This window comes from Quercus robur, chromosome 5, assembly GCF_932294415.1.
Source record: "Quercus robur chromosome 5, dhQueRobu3.1, whole genome shotgun sequence".
Taxonomy (NCBI): domain Eukaryota; kingdom Viridiplantae; phylum Streptophyta; class Magnoliopsida; order Fagales; family Fagaceae; genus Quercus; species Quercus robur.
Genome location: NC_065538.1, coordinates 22,368,350 through 22,391,776, shown reverse-complemented (window position 1 = coordinate 22,391,776; position 23,427 = coordinate 22,368,350). Strand labels below are relative to the sequence as shown.

Genomic DNA, 23,427 nt, shown 5'->3' with positions numbered 1-23,427 from the left:
TTTTAACATTTGTAAAGCAAATCAGTCAATAGTTAGAAACAACTTGTAGGATAACTTTTTTTGTTTTTTTTTTTTGTTTTGTTTTTTGTTTTTTGTTTTTTGTTTTTTTTTAATATGAATTAAGATGACAGAGCTTCTAAGCGTTCAACAATGGTGTTAGAAGGCCATATATTCCAATTGCTTTCTTTTCTATGTCCAAGTTCTGCCCTCTCAAAATCAAGGGTTCTTCCATTTCTTCTTTGTGACTCTAATAAAATATATTTTTTTAACATATTGTAGCATTTATTGGTAAGAGGGCTGCTAGGCACTGTTGACATGGCCCTCCCAGTTGTATTGAATAATTTTTCCCATAGTAGAAAGTTACTTTCTTACCTCACACATTAAAATTGGCATGTAGAAACATTTTACAAAAATTGTGGGTGTAAATGGCATTGTATTATCTTAAAAAAAAAAAAATGGTAAACGATATACATTTCGCCTTCAGATTAAAAAAAAAAATTATCGAAGTTTATATCATACTAATTAGTTTTGTGATGTAATTTGGGACAGATTTATTATCATTTTTATTATGAAAAGAAAATATAAAAATAGAAAAGAATTCTAATTTGAAATTAAAAAGTATTCGCGCATAATGTGAAACATCAAATTTCCATGAAAAATAGAGTATATTATGATATAAATTCAAATTTCCACTTCAAAAACAACTACCGATTAACCCAAACTAAAATCAAAACAATGATATAAGAGGAGAGGACATATAATGGAGAATCAATCTATCAAAACACCAAAACATATCAACCTAAAAAATTGTGGCCAACACCCCAAATAATTGGGGTAAGGTCATTGCCAACGCGATAATATTTTATACTATTCGAATGACTATAATCATCTGAAGTCAAAATATTACGCGCACATTCGAGCATTACAGATGCTAGCTGGAGCCTGGAATAAGGAAAAAAAAAAAAAAAAACCAATGGTGTCTATTAAAAAAGAAAAAGAAAAAAAAATAACTAAACCTTAAGGTCTGTTTGGATTGAACTTATTGTTGCTGAAACTGAAAACTGAAAATTGAAAGTACTGTAGCAAAATAATTTTTAAATGTATGAATAGTATCATGGGACCCATTTTTAATATTTTTTAGTACGTGAACAGTGATAAACAGTGCTGCTACAGTACTGCTATAGTACGCTACAGTGCTTATTGTCCCTGGAACACATGAAGTGAGAAAAAAAGAGAGAAAAAAAAAAAAAAAAAAAAAACGCAGCTTGGATTCAGCGGATAACGCTGAATCCAAACGGCACCTAAACCCTAAACCCTAAACCAATGATTTATCAAATGGCCAGGGCTATTTCAAGTCAAAAAATCTTTAAACCAAACCGCACGCATAAGGCCAAACCTGACTCTACGTGTCTTACTTCTTTTGGTCATATTATTGACGATGTGAACCTTGGTTTTGTGTTTTGAGTCTTTTTGACACATTTTATTTTAGGGCACATATTAGTAGAACTCTTTCTTTATTCATGGTGGGAATGCTGTAGCTGACAAATTGGCAAAGCTAGCCAAGTACTCCCACAGTCAGGTTTGATATGATGACATACCCCATGATGTGCAACAACTTGTACTGGTGGACAATAGTTTCCATTAAGTTTGAATGAAGTTTTGTCTTGTTTGTCCAAAAAAAAAAAAAAAAAAAAAAAACAATTCTTGTGGAAAAACTTTCATCATTGACCAGACCATTCTGTTCTGTGGTTGTAAAATCAGTGATCCCACCGATTAATATCCATCCTCGAACATGGCTTTCGTTTCATAAAAATCCCTCAAGACACATTTTTAGCAGCATGGATTTCAGTTTCGAGATAAACTCCATGAGTAATCTTACTATGCTATTTCTTCTACTGTCCATGTTTGCGTCTTCCCCTTTGGGGATAATCAAACTCAGTTCATGCAGTGAAGTTCACACTAATGTCAAATGCATCCACACCGAAAGAGAAGCCCTTCTCAGCTTCAAGAAAGGCCTCACTGATCCTTCAGCTAGGCTTTCTTCTTGGGTTAGCGAAGATTGCTGCCAATGGAGAGGCATAGAGTGCAACAACAAATCATTTCATGTTACCAAACTTGACCTTCGGAATGCGGGCCTAGGTGGTAAGATAAATGCTTCTTTGATTCACTTGAAATATTTAAATTACCTGGATCTAAGCGCGAATGATTTTATAGGAATTCAAATTCCTGAATTTTTTGGCATGCTAGAGAACTTGATATATCTCAATCTCTCTTACGCATCCTTTTCTGGGCGAATTCCTCCTCATCTTGGCAATTTGTCGAGCTTGATACTTCTTGACCTTAAATACGATGGCTACTTTCCTTCAAACTTTTTGTATTACTTCTCGCCACTCTCTTCCAGAAATATGGATTGGTTGTCAAGTCTCTCTTCTTTGAAGTACCTAGATATGACGGAAGTGAGTTTCAGTGGTGTCGGAGCAGATTGGTTGCAAGCAGTTAATACGCTTCCTTCCCTTCTTGAGTTACATTTATCTTCTTGTAAGCTTGAAAGCCTTCCTCTTTCCCTTCCGTTTGTTAATTTCACCTCTCTTTCTGTCCTTGATTTATCATTCAACCAATTTAACTCTTCCATACCTCGGTGGTTGTTTAATCTTACCAGCCTCACAAAACTTGATCTTGGTGGTAATGCTTTACAAGGTACCATTCCATACGATTTTGTGAACCTAAGAAATATTGAGGACCTAGATTTGGGTGGAAATCATAAAATCAGTGGTCAATTGCCAAGCTTCTTTGGAATTTTTTGCAAATTGAAGACTCTAGATCTTTCAAGGAACAATTTTAATGGCAGTATTGATAGTTTCTTAGGTAATTTCTCAACCTCCTTGAACAATAGCATGGAGTCCCTAGATTTGAGTTCTAACTGGTTGGCAGGGAAAATTCCTGATTCATTGGGGAGGCTTGGAAGCTTGACCAACCTCTTTCTCGGTTACAACTCTTTTTCGGGTTCAATTCCATCTTCTATTGGCAACTTGTCATCCTTGCAACTATTTTCCCTCTATAATAATGAGATGAATGGAACCATACCCGTAAGTCTTGGACAGCTCTCAAAGCTAGTCAGTTTGAATCTTGAATTGAATTCCTGGGAAGGTGTCATAACAGAAGCTCATTTGATGAATCTCACAAGACTAGAATATTTTGCAGTAACAATTGATAAAAGCCAATCTCTAATTTTCAATGTGACATACGACTGGGTTCCTCCTTTCAAGCTCAAATATCTTAAACTAGCAAGTTGTTATATTGGCTCCAAATTTCCTATATGGCTTCAAGTTCAGCGTGAGCTTACAGAAGTCACCCTTAGGAACGTCGGAATCTCAGGAGCTATACCTGAGGGTTGGTTCTCTAAGATATCTTCTCAACTCACTCTCTTGGATCTATCAAAAAACCAGCTCAACGGGAAGTTTCCACAACACTTAGTATTTCCAAATGTAGCCGTACTGTATCTTGAAAGCAATTTATTTTCAGGCCCTATCCCGTCAAATATTGGTGATCTAATGCCAAAGTTGCAAATATTAGATCTTTCAAAGAATCACCTTTTTGGTACAATTCCCTTGTCCATACCAAAAATAGAATTTCTTGAAATACTTTCCCTTGGGAAAAATCAGCTTTCAGGGGAGCTTCCCCATCATTGGAATGATTCAAAATTCCTAATGGTTGTGGATATTGCATATAACAACCTATCTGGAAAAATTCCAAACTCAATGGGTTTCCTAAATTCCCTTGAAGTATTAGTGTTGAGCAACAACAATCTTTATGGAGAAATTCCTTCTTCGTTGAGAAATTGTTCTCTTTGGAGCATTGATCTTGGTGGAAATTATCTCTCAGGGAACCTTCCATCATGGATAGGATTGCAAATCTTAATGCTATGCTTACGTTCAAATCTATTTAGTGGAATCATTCCTCGACAATGGTGCAACCTTCCAAGTCTTCACATCCTAGATCTTGCACAAAACAATCTTTATGGTGGCATTCCAGATTGTTTGGGCAATTTGACTGCTTTGATTTATGGCTACAACAATAGTTACTTTGGTGTTGGCAGTGAATATCAGGAGGAAACAATTTTAGTGACAAAAGGACAAGAGCTTTTATATGGTAGAATTCTTGAGTTTGTTAGTAGCATTGATCTTTCAGGGAATCATTTGACGGGAGAAATTCCCAACGAACTATCACGCCTCATAGAATTGGGTACAGTGAACTTGTCAAATAATCATCTGACTGGAAACATTCCTCAGGATATTGGACACTTGTGGCGGCTTGAAACGCTTGATCTCTCTAAAAATAGTCTTTCTGGTCCGATTCCTAAAAGTCTATCTTCTTTGACTTTCTTGGCACACTTGAACCTGTCTTTTAACAACTTGGTAGGAAAAATCCCATCTGGTAATCAGCTCCAAACACTAAATGATGCATCCATATACAAGGGCAACCCTTCATTGTGTGGGTCTCCCCTTCCAACCAAGTGTCCAGGAGATGAAACATTTGATGGCCCAACTATTACCAGCAGCAGTGTTGATAACAAACAGGATGGAGATGACTATGAAAGGTTATGGTTCTATGTTAGCATCGGACTTGGGTTTGTTGTGGGATTTTGGAGTGTTTGTTGCACCTTACTAGTGAAGAAGTCATGGAGGCATTGGTATTTTCAATTCTGTGATGACATCAAAGATAGGATATCACTTATAATTGCATTGAAAGTAGTTCATTTGAAAAGAAAATTTGGGTTGGAATAATTGAAGTCTGTAGATGGAAAGACTTTTAGTTCGTAATTGAGGTATGTATGGATTTCTACAAGATCTTAAGTAGAAAAAATTTATTCTTTGTTTTTCTCTTTGGGTTTTTGGTTGTTATAAAATTATTTTCCTTTGTAGTTGGCCTGTTTGATGATTTGCCCGTGTTCTTTTTCTTTTGGTTTCTAGGTTTAGATTTTTGGATTATGGGGTTTTGATTGATTAATTTGAAGTTTATGTGGATATTTGGGATAAGATGTCGAAGACTGTTTTGAATTTTTTTTTTGATTCATTCTCTGTTTGGATTTATGATTTTCTTTTGGTTGTGTAGGTGATATGTTTGATCATCTATATTGTCAACTTCTATTTTAGAGACTATTACGTGTCTAAACTCTTTCAGTCTATTTTTTCTTGCCTTTAGAATAATAATGAAGATTGTGGTTGATATGTTTCGCCAGTGGGATAAATGTGTGTTCAATAGTACGAACCCATGCCTATCTCTGGCTCAGTATGCCGACAGCCAAAATATACGTCAAAGGTTAAAATCTTTGAAGAATTTTTCAGTTTCAAATGTAATTATTATTCAATATAAGGTCAGTCAAATACTTACCCGAAAAAACAAAGCATAAGTTTTGTTTAATGCCCTGTCTTAAAATGAGCATTGGTGTTAATTTTTATTGAAGCCGTTGGCTTGTGTTTTCTTTGTGAGAAACATCCTTAGTCAATTAACATGTGTGTTTGAGCTGAAAAGTTGTATTCTCATCTCAATGCCTAATATGTGTCATGATTTTGTCATTTATAAAAAGCAAGCTGCTATGTGGTTTCCAGTATCCTCTTCATCTTTACAAAGTCATGGATTGGTTGCATCAAGGCTTAAATTTTTTATACCATCTCAAAAAATCAAAAACAAAAAAAGAAAAGAAACAGTCTTGAAATTTTTATGTATAGTTGTTTTCTTCAACTGTTCACTTGATGGTTAAGATAATGTATGTAGCTTGAAAGAATGACGTAATGTGTAGGTTTGATATTTTCGAATATGATTCTTTTAGGAAAATGTTTACCTCAAAACTGGTTTGGACTTTAATTTGTAATTTTTACTGTTATATTTGTAATGTCTGAGCATAAAATTAAAGAGGGTTTTGTTAGATTCTTTTCATACATTGGCTGGGATCCAGAAAATTGAAGGGATATTCAGTTCATTCATATTTCATAGAATGGGATCCAGTCTTAATAGACATTCTCCTTTGGTTTTTCTTTTTTTTTTTTTTTTTTTTTTTTTTTTTTTTTCACTCAGAGATTAAAATGTTTTTGTTAAGTGTGTTAAGCTGTTAAGCTTAGACAAGGCAAATAGTTAATCAATGTTTGTACCTGGAACCTTGAAGTATTTGTGAGAATATGTTTTTTTTTTACTATACTGTTATTGAGGATATAGTTTAATAAAAGACATGAGTAAAGCATGGATTGTGATATTATTATTTATTATTTTTTTAATATTGGTTTCAGAAGATTGAGTTCATAGATGGATAACTAAAAAGAACCTTTAAAATAGAATATCGTTGATATGTTGAATGTGAACTGTATATTCTACTATTAATGGTTCATGTTGATTTTGTGAGACACAGACATGTGCCATTTAATTTTTGAATATTTAGTAGTATTTAAAATGTTTTTGCTAAATTATTTTTGAACTCATGTTTTGATGTAGTCGCAATTGGATGATCTCCCTGAAGGTATCATGAATATGGATATCCACCAGGAGTGCAAAGGATGACCCATCAATGGACAATTGTTGTTATTATTATGAAATTTGGAATTGTAATAATAGTATTGTTATTATGATTACGGAGCTTGGCCCTTGGACTTGTAATATCTTTATTATATTTTGGACTTCATTTATGGAAGTACTTTATTAACTTTCGATGCTATTTTGTAATTTACATTTTCCGGCGGACTCATGGTGGAGGCACCATAGAACTGTGGCATGACTAGGGTGAAGTGGTGTTAACTGTGGCATGACTATGCAGCAATTGACTGTAGGGAGTTTTGGTTTCCAGGAATACATCAAAGAGGAAAGTTTCAATCAAGCAAGAAATACATCCCACATAATTTCTCAAAAAAATTACATCCCACAATTGGGGCGGATTTAAAATTAAAATTAAAATTAAAATGCCGTGTCCCAACATGTAAAATCCGAAATAATCCCAATATAGGAAAAACATCTTGGTGTCTGCATCTTATTGTCTCTCAAGGTTAGTCTGACATAATTATAGGAGGGCAACTTTTATCTGTTTGCATACATGCATCAAATGGGAGGTTGCAGAAACATTTTGTGAACATATTTCTACTCTCAGGTTTGTTGTTTCTAATTGATTTAGAGGAAGACAGCTTGTTATACTGTCTGCTTAATTGCTGCTAAAATCAATAGGAGCTGTAGTGAATTGAAAAGAGGGGTAAAGGCCCAGGAGATATGGCTTTATTTTTGTGTTGGTAAATAATGAGTGTAGCTTCATGATCATGTTGCATTTTCTGGAATGGAGAAACCAGATGCCTACCACATAAAAGCCAAGTCTTCACTGAGGTCTTCAACCAACATAATCTGGGACCTAAGATTCGGTGTATGTTACAATTTAATGGCTGTTTTGCGTACAGCAAGAAGACGTAAGTCTTAGGCCAAGAACATTGGCCACACACCCAGGACCTGTATTTGTAGTTCATTTAATGATTGTTTTATTTACTTCCCAAAATTTGAATTGAACATTGGCACGAATATTACTAAAACAACCTTTGTGTATTATCTGCATTCTGCAATAATGCACCTATTTATGCAACCAGAGCAGCAGCCTCCAGTAAATATTCTCACTCAGCTAAACCCTTGACTCTTTTGTTTTTACTTGCATGTAAATTTTCTGATAATGCTATTTGAATGAACTGTTTCTTAGTGGTGTAAATTTTCAGACGACAACAATGAGTCAAGATTACTCTGTAAACTGTAAAGGCATTGTTTCCCATACTTGACACTAAAAGAGGCAATAGTTCAAGCCAATTGGCAGAAGCTCTTCCGGATAATCACTCATCTCTTTCTCCCCTTAGAGTTGATCTTTAATTTTGAAGCTTCTGAGCGATATTATCTGAAATGAGAAAAAATTGTTTATTACAGGAAGGAAAAATATGCAACATCATAATCATGAAACAATTTGATTGGTTATTCTATATTAGATGAAAAACCAAGCAATGAAGAACTTTTGGCTCCTTGTTCTTCCAGTATGTGTAAATTATTAAGCACAGAAAATGTTGCAATGCAAAAAATTGAAGTTTCTAAAGATTACTCATTTGGTGAAAAGAAGTTTGAAATAAATGGCTCTTTGGTAATTCAGTTTAGTGAAACTTGAGAATTCGAAAGTTTTTGAAGATCAGCACACAAAATGCTCAAGTTGGTTCAGCACTGCTGCATAAAGATGATGGGACTACTCCAAAGATGCAAGCAGGGCCGGCTCAAGGTATTGTGGGGTCTAAGGCGACAATTTCAAGTAAGGTCTATTCTTATATTTTGAATATTAATAGAATATTTATTTAACTTTTTTTTTTTTCATTTAAAATCTATTTTTTTAGAAAAAAAATACGAATTAAAACGAATCCATCGCATTATTCAATGACTATACAATTAAAATAAACACTATTCATTGAATAAAGTAACCAAATACTAAAAAATTATGATTGAAAATTTTAATGAAGTTATATATTTGATATTTCTAAATAGAATTTGAGTATAAATTTATTTACTAGTGTAAGATTAATGAGTTCTTTTAACATTTATGTGTGAGAGATTAAATGATTGACCCATTCAATGAAAATATTTTCTTAAATAGTTTTTATTTGATAAAAAAACAACTACTTTTTTATTTTTTGGTGAATATTTAGGACTTAATTAATACTTCTATTGGTATAAAAATATCTCTATTGGTAAAAATTTAGGGGCCTTTTTTCATTGGGGGCCTAAGGCGGTTGCCTATTTAGCTCACTTGTTGAGCCGGCACTGGATGCAAGCTCAGTTTCTCAGGCAGAAGAACAAAGGTGTTCAATCTGATACTGTGCCCAGTGTTAAAAGAGGAATCCAGAGGATCTGGTAAACTGATTCAGGTGAAGTGTTTTAACAACATAATGCAAATGAAGTAGTTAATGTTAATGTTTCTTTTGATTGTATATGAGACATATTTAGCAAGGAAACTAGAAAGGAGGCTGGCTTCTAACACAAAAAGAAGTGCTTCCGCTTGTTAACTGCAAAACAATTGAACTTTGACATGGTTATAGGTGACTTTGGACAGTTGGACTGTTTCGATTACAAGTCATTTTGCCATTCGTTTTCTGTAATACTTCTAGAATTTTCCCTCCTTACTTTGTAAGCTCCTGAAGAAACATTTCTCAACAGGAAGTGGTTTCACTATTTATAATGCAGCCTATTTATGCTGCGGCTAATGCTATACGTTCTTTCACAGGAGAAACAAAAGAGATGCAACCTGAGCAGCCTCCAGAAAAATTTTTCACCCTGGTAAACCCTGGACTTTTTATCTGTTTATATGTTCATATTTAGATGTAAAGTATTTTCTGATAATGCTATTTGTGTGAACTATTTCTTGGTTATGGGAATTTTCAGGCAACACAAATGAATCAAGATTCTTCTGTAAAGGCATTGACTCCTATAGGTGACACTAAGAGGCAATAGTTCAACTTCAAGCCAATTGGGAGAAGTTCTTCCTGCTAATCGCTCATCTCTTTCTTCCTTTAAGAGTCAATCTTTAATTTTGAAGCGTCCGAGTGATCTTATCGGCAATGAGAAAAAAATTTTGATGCATGGAAGGAAAAATATGCAACATCAGGATCATGAAATAACTGATATGACTGGTTATTCTATACTAAATGAAAAACCAAGCAAAGAAAAACTTATAGCACCTTGTTCTGCTAGGAAGCGTAAATTATTAAACATAGAAAATGCTGCGATGCAACAAATTGAAGTTTCTCACTATCAGTCATTTGGTGCAAAGAAGTTTGAAACAACTGGCCCTTTGGGTATCAATTTAGTTAATCTTGAGAATTTGCAAATTCTGATGGCATCAGCACACAGAATACTAAACTTGGTTCATGAGTACTGCATAAAGTTCGAGGAACTTCTCAAGAGAAGCAAGCTCAAATTTTCAGGCTGAAGAACGAAGGTGTTCAGTCCAACCCTGTGCCCAGTGGTAACGAGGAATCCAGGGGATCTACTTTTCTGATTCAGGTGAAGTGTTTTGACAATATGTGGTTGTTCGTTTGTTGTAAATGAGAAATATGTGGCAAGAAACTGGACAGGAGGCTGGCTTCTAACACAACAAGAAGAGCTTCCACTTGTTAACTGCAGAATAATTGAACTTTTACATGGTTATTACTTGTTGGTGACTTGAAATGTTTCTGATTATATGCCATTTTGTCATCATTTTCTTTAATTCTTCTAGAATCTTCCCTCCCTTCTATGCATGCCTCCTAAAAAAGCAATTCTCTAAAGCAAGTGGTTTTCTTGGAATTTTGCATTGGATGCCAGAACCATATTAAAGCAGTCATGTTTGTTTGTGTTTCTTCTCTGAAACCAATGAGCTAGAGGCAATTCTTTGACTCACTAAGTTTTTCGTATTGCTTTCTTGTTTAAAATGTCAATTAAGAAATTGGTTTTGGATTTTGTTCAAACCTGTGCCTACAGGTTAAAGAGAAGCTTAGTGCTGAAGAATATAAAAAATTTGTGGAGTTAATGAAGGCACTTAAGTCTAAAGAAATGAAGATAAGTCAAGTTTTACAATCCATTGTGAGATTATTCTCTGGAACAGAGAGGCTTCATCTTCTTGAAAGGTACTCATTGCTATTTGATTTTAATACTATTGGCGGCAATTGCCCATGTGGCTATGCATCTAAAATTTGACTTGAAGGCTGAGGGTTCTTCATAAGATAGTACTTTCTATTAATGCCATGATTGACATTGATTATGGATGCTATTATTGATGGCATAGGTTGGGTGCTTCATTCAGATACTAGTGTTAATAAAATTCTTTTGGGTTACGATATTGATATTTGAGGACAAAAAAATTATTTACCCTTTCATTTGTGTATTATGCTTTCTAAATGTTGCTAACATAGTATGATTGATAAATGTTTAAGCCTGAAAATGACAGATGTGATACCTTTTATTTGTTGTTTTTCTATTACATTATGCATAGAATGTCTCCCCTTCCCCTAGTCTTTTTTGAAAATTGAAATATCCAAATTTATCTTCTTCATACATTTTGTTTCTTATATTCAATAATTGTAGCATGTCCTCTCTCACCCTTGCTATCGTCATTGTGAACAGGTTTAAGGACTATCTTCCTGCAAAGTATCATTCTCTGTATGAGCAGCACCTTGTAACAAATAATGACAAACTTTGACATGCAGAATCGTTCTCTGTATTTTATCCAAGTTTTTAATTTTTATCCAATCTTAAGTAAACACATTGGGTTTCTAGAACAATATATGAGAGGGATTGGGTATTAGCAGGATAAAGGTTGAGTTTTTCAATCTTGAAAATTCTGGTATCTCTTGAAGGGAAAAGGTTAGTATTTTGCTTTTCATGTATATGGTGTAGCTCAAATAGTCAGACAACCTTAATATCCCCATTGTAAATTTGGCTTGGAAAGCCAAGGGATCCGTTTGATGCAGATGAATTGTGCGAGTAATTTTTTAGTTGTGGAACTTTGTTTATTAATTGAGATTTGCAATTAGTAATTACATTTTGTGTTTGGTTAGTAATGTTTTGTTGGGGTTACCCACAGTTTTGATGGTTGCTTTTTGTCCAGGAGGAAAATGATACTTGTATAAGCAACTCTTTTGCAAGGCTGAGCAGAGACCTGGCCAACCCGGCCCACCCAACTGACCCGACCTGACCTGAAAGGTCTTGGGCGGGTTGAATGGATGCTTGGGTCAGGTTCGGGTCCAATATTCGGGTCTGCCTTGGGTTTGGGTCGGTTTCAGGTCCAACCCGACCTGACCGATCTAAAAAAAAAATTAAAAAAAAAAACAACAACTAATGTATCCGACAATCGAAACTATGGTTGAGAATAAATTGAATTTGACTAACCCATTATAAACTATGGTGCTCCCTCTTTTGTCTATGAATCTATGCTTCTTCTTTTTTTTCTTTTTTTCTTTTTTTTTTGTAGCATAATTTTCTAATGACAATACTTTCCATCCAAATGAAGGTTATAATGATAATAAAATAATTGGAATTCACAAAAAAGGAATAACTCTATTATCATTGATCCTGCACTGTAGGATAATAAAAAAGGAAAAATATGCACGAGTACAATGCAAAATCTAGCCTAACTTCAAGGCAAATAATAAAAAAATAAAAAAGGGTTCAGCTTCAGCCCATGATACTTGTCATGCCTTACATGTGCTTTACAGGTCTTACCATATCTGTGTGTATTAGATAAGGTTTGCCTTTAATATTTTCCATAGTGAAAGTCAAATTTATGTTTAAAAAAGAATTTATTTCGGTCCTAATTATATCAAGGATCTTGTTTCTTATTGGAAAGTATATTTCCAAACTAAGTCTAGTGCTGATGTAAATAAAAATGGTAAATTTTATTTCTCATTCAATGAGGAGCAGGTCAAGATGTACACAAGGAAAAAAATTGTAAAAGTTTGTTACCTAATCAAGAAATCACGACCATTAAGCCTATACGACAATAAATAAATTATTGAATTTAATTTTTCACATTAATGTAAATTGCTAAATTAGTAAAATAATTTCAATAAAATATTGCCTAAACAAACATGCATTAACTTGATAAAGAAAAGGGAATTAACATTTATTATCATAAAAAGTGGAGATCCTTCAAACATGGAAGTTTAAAAATAAAAATAAAAATAAAACCATGACAACTTTTAAATGGCAAGTTTGAGTAATAGGGTAAGTAATTGTTTCCCCATTAATAGCTCATTAAAGTGGTGGCTATTTCAATGTTTCTTTAGGCCTTTTACAGTTTCACTTTCACCTTCACACAATTGGGGAAAAAAAATAAATAAATAAAAAGACAGATAGACCCGACCCAATACCCGACCACCTGACCCGACCCAAAACTCGTACTTTTCGGGTTGGGTCGGGTTTCTCCTTCATAAACCCGATTGTTATCGGGTCGGGTTGCAGGTGGCAGTAAAACCGACCCGACCCGATATCAATCTTGCTCTTTTGTATCGTGGTGAGTCCAATCCTATGCTTTGTATGGCTTTAGAAGAAAGACTGTAAGCTAAAAAAATGCATGGGAAAAAGGCAACCTCAACTATTGCTTGTGGGCATCCACAATATTTAGTAGTGCAAGAGAGTTTGGATCGCCATGAATTGGAAGAAGAAAGGAATTGAGTAACATATGCATGATTATACTAGCAATATTTCTCATCGAAGAAACGGTTTTCTTTTGGTATTATTATTATTACTGTATAATGAAGGAGAGATGCATATTATATACTATTTCAGCCCATACTTGTATAAAGCTTTACTTTTGTTGTATTTTTAGATGTTATTCTTTTGACAATGTACATAATTCCCTTTTGCTGTTCGTGGATGGATTTAAATTAAACCATAGCTTTGTCAAAAGCTTTGTAACTTAACTGGTTGTCAACTTTTGGTGTATCCATGGCATTTGGGGTTTAATCCTCACTCTTTTTTGTAGTTATCGAATTAAAAATAAAAATAAAAACCATAGTTTTTAAAACATTCAAATTAAATTAAAATTAAAATAGTCTATTTAGAAAGTAAGGAAATATCAAAGTAAATTGTCCATGAGACTTATCAGAGGAGTTTTGACAGTCATAATAAGAAGATTAAGTTTGCATTAAATTTATGAACAAAATTTAGTTACAAAATTGGTTATAGTTTTAGGTTATAATTTTACTCAATAAAATAAACATTACTACATATTTTGAAAATCTAACAATTGAATTGCATATTTTTTATGTTCTTAATACACATAAATTTTGTATGAATCAGATATTATTTATTTTATGATTTATAAGTTTAGATTTTATACATAATTTTAAACTACAAAAACTTGCAATATAAACAATTTATTAATGATATAACTATTGATTTTTAATTTTTTAAAAAATTTATAAGTACGGAGGATATAAACTTTATCTTAAATTTATTATAGCTGTTAAAATTTATAACATAACTAATTTTATAATTAAATTTGTCTTAAATTTTAAATAGCGGTTACAATTTATAACAATTCTTTTCTGACATCAAAGCCCATTTTAGAAAAGAAAAACAATCTTATCTGGCCTCTATCCATGTGGGTCGGTTATAGTGCTTCTTGTGTCTCCCAGTAAGTAAACCCCAAATTATCCGATTATTAAAAACAAAAAACAAAACAAAAAACCAACCTAAAGTTTACCGACTTGCCGTGTGGAAAAGGAATTTTATGGTTTACAGTATGCTTTACGTTATGACTCACGAAAGAGTCACGGGGCGACAGTATGTGGAAGAACTTTGGCTTACCGTGTGGGACCGTTAAAAACAAAAAGGGTGGTCAACCATTGGAAAAAGGCATACTGAGTGGGAAAAGAGAAAAAAACGAAAAAGAAAAAGAAGTTTGTATTATTTATTTATGCATGAGCAATTGAGCATGACTAACGAAATAGGCGGAGTTCTTCCACTAACTTGAGTCATCATCATTGACCTGACCACTGACCAGACCAATCTATGTAGACTACAGTTGGTTCTAACTTGAAAAAAATTTGAGTAATGCATAAAAGTGTATAATTTTGTGTCATAACTTGTCATGTGTGGCAAGTTGTGAGTGGTGAAAGTGTATTCTCACACGGCCTACTATCACACATCTACCAATCACAACTTACTTATAAAATCAAAGTAATAGAAAATGTTCACGGATGAACCAAATTAGCACTATTCAAACATTTAGAAATAAAAATTGAAGCTTGTAAATGGGGAAAAGAAAAAAACTTTGGTATCTCTCTCATAAGTGAACCTCTTTATCTCAAAGAGATTGATTTTATTTTGGAACTTGTATTTATCAATTTTGTAATAAAAAATATGTGATGCACATAACAAAAAAAATGTTTAAATTTGAACTTGAAATTGAAACTTCTAGACAAAAATTAACAACTCCGCTTTTAAAAGGACACACAAAATCTCTTTAAATTAAAATAAAAAAAATAAAAAACCCACCTTCAAAACACTCAACTTGTTAATTAACTACCCTTGGCTAAATCTCAAGTTCTACCACCATAGTTGTGCAATCCCCAAGTAGCCTCCAACAAAAGCCATGATGGTCAAAGCAAATCAGCCACTATGAAATCTCAACCCAAGTATTAAAACCCTCCGATTCAACAAATTTGAACCTTTTCCGCTTTTCTACCCTAATAATCACAGAAGCATACCATTAAAGTCACAAAATTCGAAGAAAAAAAATAATTAAAAGAGATTTTAATAATATGAAAACTATACCTCGTTGTACTATTTCTTCTTAGAGATAGATTGCTTCAAGGATTTGCTTTTCCACCTACAAACCTAGAAAAGAAAAGAAAAATAAAAACCTAGTAATGTTTTATTACACAATGTAATCAAGTTAGAAAAATGTAACTACAGATTTGGAATTGAAATCAATCAATGATACATAAATCCAAGAGAGAGTTAAATACACTTAAATTGTCCTTTTTACTAGAAGAATTTAAAAATTTATCTCTCCAAAATAATAAAGAAGAATTTATAGATTTATCTTTTTGCAATAATTATATAAGTGACATAGAGAAAAAGTTGAGATAACGATAAATATTTCTTTCTTGAAGGAGCAGTAATTGTATGTGGCTAAGGTGAATTCAAATATAAAACACATATATTGAATTCTAATGGATTGTGAGGTGAACTTTTTTTTAACAGTGTATTTGAAAATGATGTAGTGGGAGTAGTGAGTTTTATTTTATGTATTTATCCTTAACTTTTATCCATGCTTAAATGTAAGGCATATGATTATTTTTGAACCACATAAAAATGATAAAATAAGAAAGAGTCTAACATGGATAACAGGATTAAATGTCAGCCAAGTCTCCTAAGAAATGGAATTGTTTAGAAGAGATTAGGAATGTGATAAAGGAAAAAGAAAAAGTAGAAAAAGCAATATGAATCAGATGATTCCTGCAACGTGGAAAAAGTGAAAAAGTAGTCTCCGCCGAGTGGAAAATGGGTCCTAGTGTTTTTACGCATGACTCACGAGTCACGAGGCAGGTAGCTACTTGTACTCACTAGTCCATACCGTGTGTGGATTCTAACAAGAACCTTCACTTACCGTGTTGGTCATCCTTGACCTGACCATTCCAATCTAAATATTAGTTCACACTTCAGTGATATATATTCATCGTTAATGCATGGCTTTCGCTTCATAAAAATCCACAAGACTCATCATATTCCAATCTAAATATTAGTTCACACTTCAGTGATATATATTCATCGTTAATGCATGGCTTTCGCTTCATAAAAATCCACAAGACTCATCATTAGCATTGCACTATCAGTTAAATACTCCATGATGATTAATTATAATCATACTGTTTTTGTATTTCTTCTTTTGTCCTTGGGGATATTCAAACTGGGTTCATGCTCTGAAAATAATGTGAAATGCATCCAGAGTGAAAGAGAAGCACTTGTCAGCTTCAAGGCAGGCGTAAATGATACTCCAGCTGGTAAGCTTTCTTCATGGGTCGGTGAAGATTGCTGCCAATGGAAAGGCGTAGAGTGCGACAACAAATCAGGTCATGTTACCAAGCTCAATCTTAGCAACCCAGCTGGACGCCACAGGCACTTTGATTACTATGATGCTATTTCTAGGAGCAGCCCCGTGTGTGAAAATCTTGCTTGCTCGGCTGGTCTTCCTTCCCGTAATTCTTACGATAGGAGGTACTCTAAGTATGCACGGTTGCTCGGTAAGATAACTTTTACTTTGATTCACTTAAAATATTTAAAGGTATTCGAATTCTTGAACTTTTTGGCATGCTAAAGAACTGGATGTATCTAAATCTCTTATATATGCATATTTTTCAGGGGATGTTAATTCATCTTTTTCAAGGGATGTCAATGCATCTCTTTCAGGAGAGATTACTCCTTATCTCAGCAATCTGTCGAGCCTGACGCATCTTGACCTTGAAGGAAACTACAATTTGTCTACCAAAAACTTGGATTGGGTCTCAAGTCTCTCTTCTTTAGAGTACCTGTATATGGGGGGAGTGAAGATCAATCATACCAAAGCAGATTGGCTGCATGCAATTAACATGCTTCCTTCCCTTCGGGAGTTAAGTTTATATTCATGTGAGCTTAAATACCTTCCATCTTCCCTTACTTTCCTTCATTTAACCTCTCTTCGTGCCCTTGATTTATCATACACCAATTTAACACCTCCATAAATTTATCATACTACCCATTTAACACCTCCATACCTCAGTGGCTGTTTAATCTTACGAGCCTCACAAGTCTTGATTTGACTTTTAGCAATCAAAATGGAAAAATCCTTGATTCATTTGGGAGACTTGGAAGCTTGAAATACCTCTATCTCGGTGGTAACATTTTTTCTGGTTCAATTCCAGCTTCTATTGGCAATTTGTCAGCCTTGAAAGAGTTGGACCTCTCATATAATAAGATGAATGGAACCATTCCAAAAAGTTTTGGGCAACTCTCAGAGCTAGTCAAATTGTATCTCTTAGAAAATTCCTGGGAAGGTGTCATAACAGAAGCTCAATTGATGAATCTCACAAGACTAGAAGAGTTTGTACTAACAACTAATAATAAAAGTCAACCTCTAGTTTTCAATGTGACAGACAACTGGCGTCCACCTTTCAAGCTCAAAATTCTTCATCTAGAAAACTGTCTCATTGGCCCCAAATTTCCTAAATGGCTTCAAGTTCAAAGTGAGCTTACCTATGTCATCCTAAAAAGCGTTGAAATCAATGGCACCATACCTGAGGAATGGTTCTCTATGATATCTTCTAACCTCACCCACTTGGATCTATCCAACAATCAAATAAATGGGAGTTGGCCACACCAATTAGTATTTCCAAATGTGACTAAGCTATTTCTGCAAAGCAATTTGTTTTCAGGACCTATCCCATCAAATATTAGTGACCTAATGCCAAGCTTGCAGTATTTAGATCTTTCAGAGAACCTCATCCATGGTAAAATTCCTCTGTCCATATCAAAAATAAAACATCTTAATATTCTTGTCCTCAGGAGAAATAATCTTTCAGGGGAGCTCCCTGATCATTGGAACAAGTCACAAATGGACTTGCGCGTTGTGGATATTTCATTCAACAATATATGTGGAACAATTCCGAGCTCAATGGGTTTCTTAGGAAACCTTTCTATATTAGTGTTGAGCAACAACAATCTTAGTGGAGAAATTCCTTCTTCCTTGCAAAGTTGTTCTATTGTGAGCATGGATTTTGGGGGGAATCGTCTCTCAGGGAATCTTCCATCATGGATAGAATCAGACATCTTCATGATACGCCTACGATCAAATCTATTTAGTGGAATCATCCCTCGAAAATGGTGCAATTTTTATAAACTTCAAATCCTAGATCTTGCAAAAAATAATCTCTCTGGGGGCATTCCAGATTGTTTCAACAATTTTATTTCTATGGTTGATCACAACACCTCTGGGTACAAGCCTATCGAGAACTATACAGAGAAAGCATACATAGTGACAAAAGGAAGAGAGTATGAATATGATCGCACTCTCCAACTTGTTACCAGCATTGATCTTTCAAGGAATAGTTTGACTGGAGGAATTCCTATTCAAATAGCAAGCCTCACAAGATTGGGTACGCTAAACTTGTCAATGAATCATCTAATTGGAAGCATTCCCAAGAATATAGGAAACATGCGATGGCTGGAAACACTTGATCTCTCAAACAATAGACTTTTTGGATCTATTCCAGGAAGCTTGTCTTTTTTGACTTCCTTAGCACACTTGAACCTATCATTTAACAACTTGACAGGAAGAATCCCATCTGGTAATCAACTCCAAACACTAATTGATGCAACCATATACAAGGGAAACCCTTTGTTGTGTGGGTCTCCTCTTCCGACCAAGTGTCCAGGAGATGAAACATCTGATGGCCCAAGTATTACCGATGTTGATGACAAACAAGGTGGAGATGATTATGAAAGGATATGGTTCTATGCTAGCATCGGACTCGGGTTTGGTGTAGGATTTTGGAGTGTTTGTGGCACCCTACTATTGAAGAAGTCATGGAGGCACTGTTACTTTCGTTTCTGTGATGACATCAAAGATAGGATAGCGTTGCTAATTGCATTGAGAATAGTTCATTTGAAAAGGAAATTTGGGCTGGAGAAAAATTGATGTTTGTAGATTGGAAAGCTGGTTTAGTTCTAAATTTGAGGTATTCATGTGTTTCGTGAAATTTTAAGTTAAATATTTTTTATCTTGGTTTTTCTATTTGAGTTTTTAGTTGTTATACATGTGTTTTCCTTTGTAGTTGACCTATTTCATAAGTTGCCTATGTTCTTTTTCGTTTTGATTTCTGAGTTTACATTTATGAATTTTAGGGTTTTGATTCATTTGAAATTTATATTGGTATTAAAGATAAGATGTAGAAGATTATTTTAAATTTTTGTTCAATTCATTCTTTGTTTGCTCTTTTGCATTTGGTTGTGTAGGTAATATGTTTGATAATTTAGATCATCAACTTCTATTTCATAAATGATTACTAGTCCAATTTCTTTTGGGTATGTATCAGTATCTCAACAGGTGCACAAGAGTATTGGATTTGACACGTGTCTGCATCTTAAAAGGTCCAAAGAAAAATTTTCAAACATATTCCTATATTTTATGGGAAATTTACACTTTTACCCCCTAACTAAAATGTTGCTGGTTGCTAAATAAACAAAGCAAGACTTTTAGGGGTTGTTTGGATGGCTTTTTTTCATCACTCAGTTTCCATCACTCAATTTCCATCACTCATCACTTTAAAATACCCTACTCGTTTGGCACCATCACTCACTTGCCATCATTCAATATTTTTCAACTGTTTGTGGGACCCACACACTGACCCAATGTCAGTTGACTTTTCTCTCTCCCTTTTTTTTTTCTCTGCCTCTCCCCTTCGTTTACCCCTGTTTTTCTCTGATTTTCTCTTCATCCATGTTAACACATATTTTAATCAAGCCCACTATGATCCTTATATTCATGCTTTTCCCAAATCTACAATATAACCAAAAAAAACCCAATGCTTTTCCCCTTCATTTTCCATTGACCCAATGCTTTTCATGCTTTTCGAAAAGCCCAAAAAAAAAAAAAAAAAAACCACCGCCACAGCCGCCACTACAACCCACAGTGACAACAGCAGCAACATCAACAACGACGACAACTTTGACATCAACAACGGCAACAACTTTGACAACATCAACAGCGGCGACAACTTCGACATCAACAATAGCGGCGACAACATCAATAGCAGTGAAAACTTCAACGAACTTGAGAAGAAAAAAAAAAAAAAGAATGGAAACCCAGTGAAAAGGAAAGAAAAGAAGGAAAAAAAGAACCTAAGCCCAGAAACCAAACCCAGAAACTAACGTGAAAAGAAAAGAAAAGAAAAAAGAAAAAGAAAAGGAGAATAGAAAAGAAAAGAAGAAAAAAAAAAAACCAAACCCAGAAAGTGAAAAGAGAAGAAAAAAAGAAAAAAAAGAAAAGGAGAATAGAAAAGAAAAGAAGAAGAAAAAAAAAAAAAAGAACCAAACCCAGAAAGTGAAAAGAAAAGAAAAGAAGAAAAAAAGAAGAAGAGGAGCAGGTGTGTCCTAGACCCGTGAAAGACAAAAAAAAAAAAAAAAAAAAAAAAAAAAAAAAAAAAAAAAAGATAAAGAGAGAGAAAAAGTCTGACCATGGGACCCATGTGTAATTTTAATTACAAAAATGCCATTGAAAATAGAGTTATGAAAACTGAAAATAGCTAAAATGTGTTTTTAATTTCCATAACTCATCACTAAAAAAATTAGAGAATTGAGTGATGGAAACAGAATTATGGAAACAGAGTTATGGTGGTGCCAAACAGACTTCTAGCTATAGGTCCCACCATTTTTGAGTTATGAGTTATGAAAACAGAGTTATGAGTTATGGAAATTGATGATCTAAACACCCCCATACTCTCTATAGGCATAGGGAAACCTGAGTAATCAATGGACAAGGAAAAAAAAATCAAGTGGTCAAAGGAAGTAATTCTGATCCAAAAGGTCAAGAAAAAGAGAAAGAGAGTCTTATTTTGTTGAGTCTGTTGACTGAAAAAAATAAGGAAAAAGACTGAAAGAGGGACTTAATATTTTTTATAAGTTCATGCATGTATGATGCATAAGGCGTCATATTATATATATATATATATATATACACATTACCATTTTCCGGACATAACTGATGAGACAAAATATCAAGATTGTGTTTAGTTATTTGAATTTGGATTTGCATTTAAATTTGAATTTTAAAGTGATAAATTTAAAATGCCTAAATTTCAAATCTAAATATTGAAACGTATCTTATAGATTTCTAAAAATCTATGGACTTAGAAGTTAATTCAAATTCTATAATGGATTTGTCAAATCCAAATCTATGTGCCTAAATCTTGTCATCCAATCTCTCACAAAGTTATTCTATGTATGTTGGATTAGAAAAAAACCGTGCATGGTTCAATCTTCAATGGATTAGATTGTGCCACGTAGTCATCACACTGACATATCCATCGGGAAAAGTTGATCTGCATGGTTCGTTTGGAATAGTTGCTTAGTTTTTACATACTTGGCATAAGTTGATTTTGACTAGAGTTTATGAGGGTCTTTTCTATACGCTTCTTGTGTTAATATATACTCTATTGGTAGTCTCATCAAGGCAATTGTTCCATTCAATTGATACTTTTATCTTCACAATTTTTTATTTAAAAAAAAATTTTGGTTGGAAGAAGCATAAAAATACCTTGATAGTTATAAGCATTACTTTGGCATTTTATTCTTTTGCCATTTAGTTACATCAAAAATTGAGAAAGAGACTTGGAGCTTTGTTAGCATACAAATTCCCAAAACAATTTCCCTTTATTAGGTCAAAAGTCATTGGTTAAGTAAAATATTAGACAATATGAAAATACACTATTGGTCTATAAAGTATCTTAGACCCCACAACACTTGACAAATAAACTCCTAAAAAGAATCCCTCTCCTTATTTAAAATTCTAATTCTTTGGCGTTGTAGCTAGCATCTGTTGCAGGCCTTTAGTCTCATTTGCACACAATGACCCTCGGTTGCCATGATTGTTCAATTTAGGACTTTATATTAAATTTATTTTGTTCTGAATTGGGAAGACCCTGTTTCTAAAGGACTTGGTTTGGATTTGTATTAGGTCATCAATTTTTTGATTTGGTAATACTGGTGCCACATCACTTAAAAAAGTCACATTATTATTGTTTGTTGTGAAATTTTAAAGTATTCTAAAGTGTACGAACCATACTGAAGTATAGTTTAACAAGAACGAGGTCGAACCTAAAGAGACTTGGATGAATGTAGGAAAATTAATTAAACCTTAACCAAATTAATCCTAATCTAGTTTAATAAAAGTTGATTGTTTTGAAATTAAAATAAACTAAGCAAATAATTAAACAAAACAAAAATGTGATATAAAACAGTAAAAAAGATGTAAACAAACAAGAGAAAAGAATTAAGATTTTGGAATCCGCCTTGTAAGTCATATCAGCATATATTTATGATCATTAATTTTTCCCAACCAACTACATGATAATCTAAAAATCAATCTTGCTATCATGGAAAATATTCTCATTAAAATCTCTATTTAATAATTTAAAGTATGCTCTTCTTCACTTCTTTGGTATAAAATCAAATCATCAATTGTATTCGTCATCAAACAAATCACAAAAGATATCCAATTTTATAATCAAAAAATTATACAACCAAGCATTAGATTAATTAAGATAAATCCAAAATCAGGAGAAAAACATGATTGAACTCATATTAAGAATCCTATCTTAGTTAATTGTAATGAAATAAGAACAATTTAAATCATTAAACAACAACTATTGTACGAAAAATCAAATCACATAAATAACACTAATAATCCTTAACAAGGTTTCATCCTTAACCTTGATTGAAAATTTAGTTACTCATAATAGTTGAGAAAAAAAAAATAAAAATAAAATACTAAGCATTAAATTTGACAAATAAAATAAAGCTAGAGTGAAAGAGATAAATCACAGTTCTAGAGAAAAGCAGGAAGCCACTGGCAGCATTGCCTCTTGCTCCTATTTCCTCTTTTTCGCTCCAGCCCTTTATCGTCCTCTGTTTCAGCTTTCTTCTAGCCTGTGTTTCAACTCTCTTCTAGCCAGCCCCCAATATTGTCTATTTCCCTCTATTTATACTTACATTCACATATGTGGTTGAGACCTAAAAGCTCATTATTAAAACCAACGTGGCCCAAAAGTAAGTACTCCAAGGTAGATGTTTTGGTGAACAAATCAAGAGGCTCGCGTCAAACCTCCAAAGCCCATCTCCCACGCAAACAAGATTTTGTTT

General features: G+C 33.6%; 3 protein-coding genes and 1 long non-coding RNA gene across 5 annotated transcripts in view; all 4 read left to right on the top strand.

The window, feature by feature from the left end:
- Nucleotides 1–19,292, top strand: part of LOC126727986 (receptor-like protein EIX2) — a 40,554-nt gene extending 21,262 nt beyond the window's left edge. The window contains exon 3 of the mRNA XM_050433878.1: nucleotides 17,568–19,292. Within this exon, the coding sequence (XP_050289835.1) occupies nucleotides 17,568–19,207 (1,640 nt within the window). The 3' untranslated portion in view covers nucleotides 19,208–19,292. The remainder of the gene's footprint in view (nucleotides 1–17,567) is intronic.
- On the top strand, nucleotides 1,507–6,694 carry LOC126725518 (receptor-like protein EIX2). Of its 2 annotated transcripts, XM_050430290.1 has the most exons (3): nucleotides 1,599–2,142; nucleotides 4,189–4,825; nucleotides 6,487–6,694. In XM_050430290.1, the coding sequence occupies exons 1-2, from the start codon at nucleotides 1,839–1,841 to the stop codon at nucleotides 4,782–4,784; spliced, it is 900 nt and encodes a 299-aa protein (XP_050286247.1). In that variant the 5' UTR covers nucleotides 1,599–1,838; the 3' UTR covers nucleotides 4,785–4,825; nucleotides 6,487–6,694. The 2 variants fall into 2 exon arrangements, 1 of the variants encoding a protein (XP_050286247.1); XR_007655476.1 differs by lacking the exon at nucleotides 4,189–4,825 and having other exon boundaries at nucleotides 1,507–2,142.
- Nucleotides 8,818–9,832, top strand: LOC126725523 (uncharacterized). Its single transcript, XR_007655484.1, has 3 exons — nucleotides 8,818–8,918; nucleotides 9,275–9,327; nucleotides 9,433–9,832. It is a non-coding gene; the product is annotated as an uncharacterized LOC126725523 (long non-coding RNA).
- Nucleotides 16,310–19,292, top strand: LOC126725519 (receptor-like protein EIX2). The gene is made up of 2 exons (XM_050430291.1): nucleotides 16,310–16,778; nucleotides 16,897–19,292. Exons 1-2 carry the CDS (start codon nucleotides 16,382–16,384, stop codon nucleotides 17,253–17,255), a joined length of 756 nt encoding a protein of 251 aa, XP_050286248.1. The 5' UTR covers nucleotides 16,310–16,381; the 3' UTR covers nucleotides 17,256–19,292.
- Nucleotides 19,293–23,427: the final 4,135 nt, after the last annotated feature.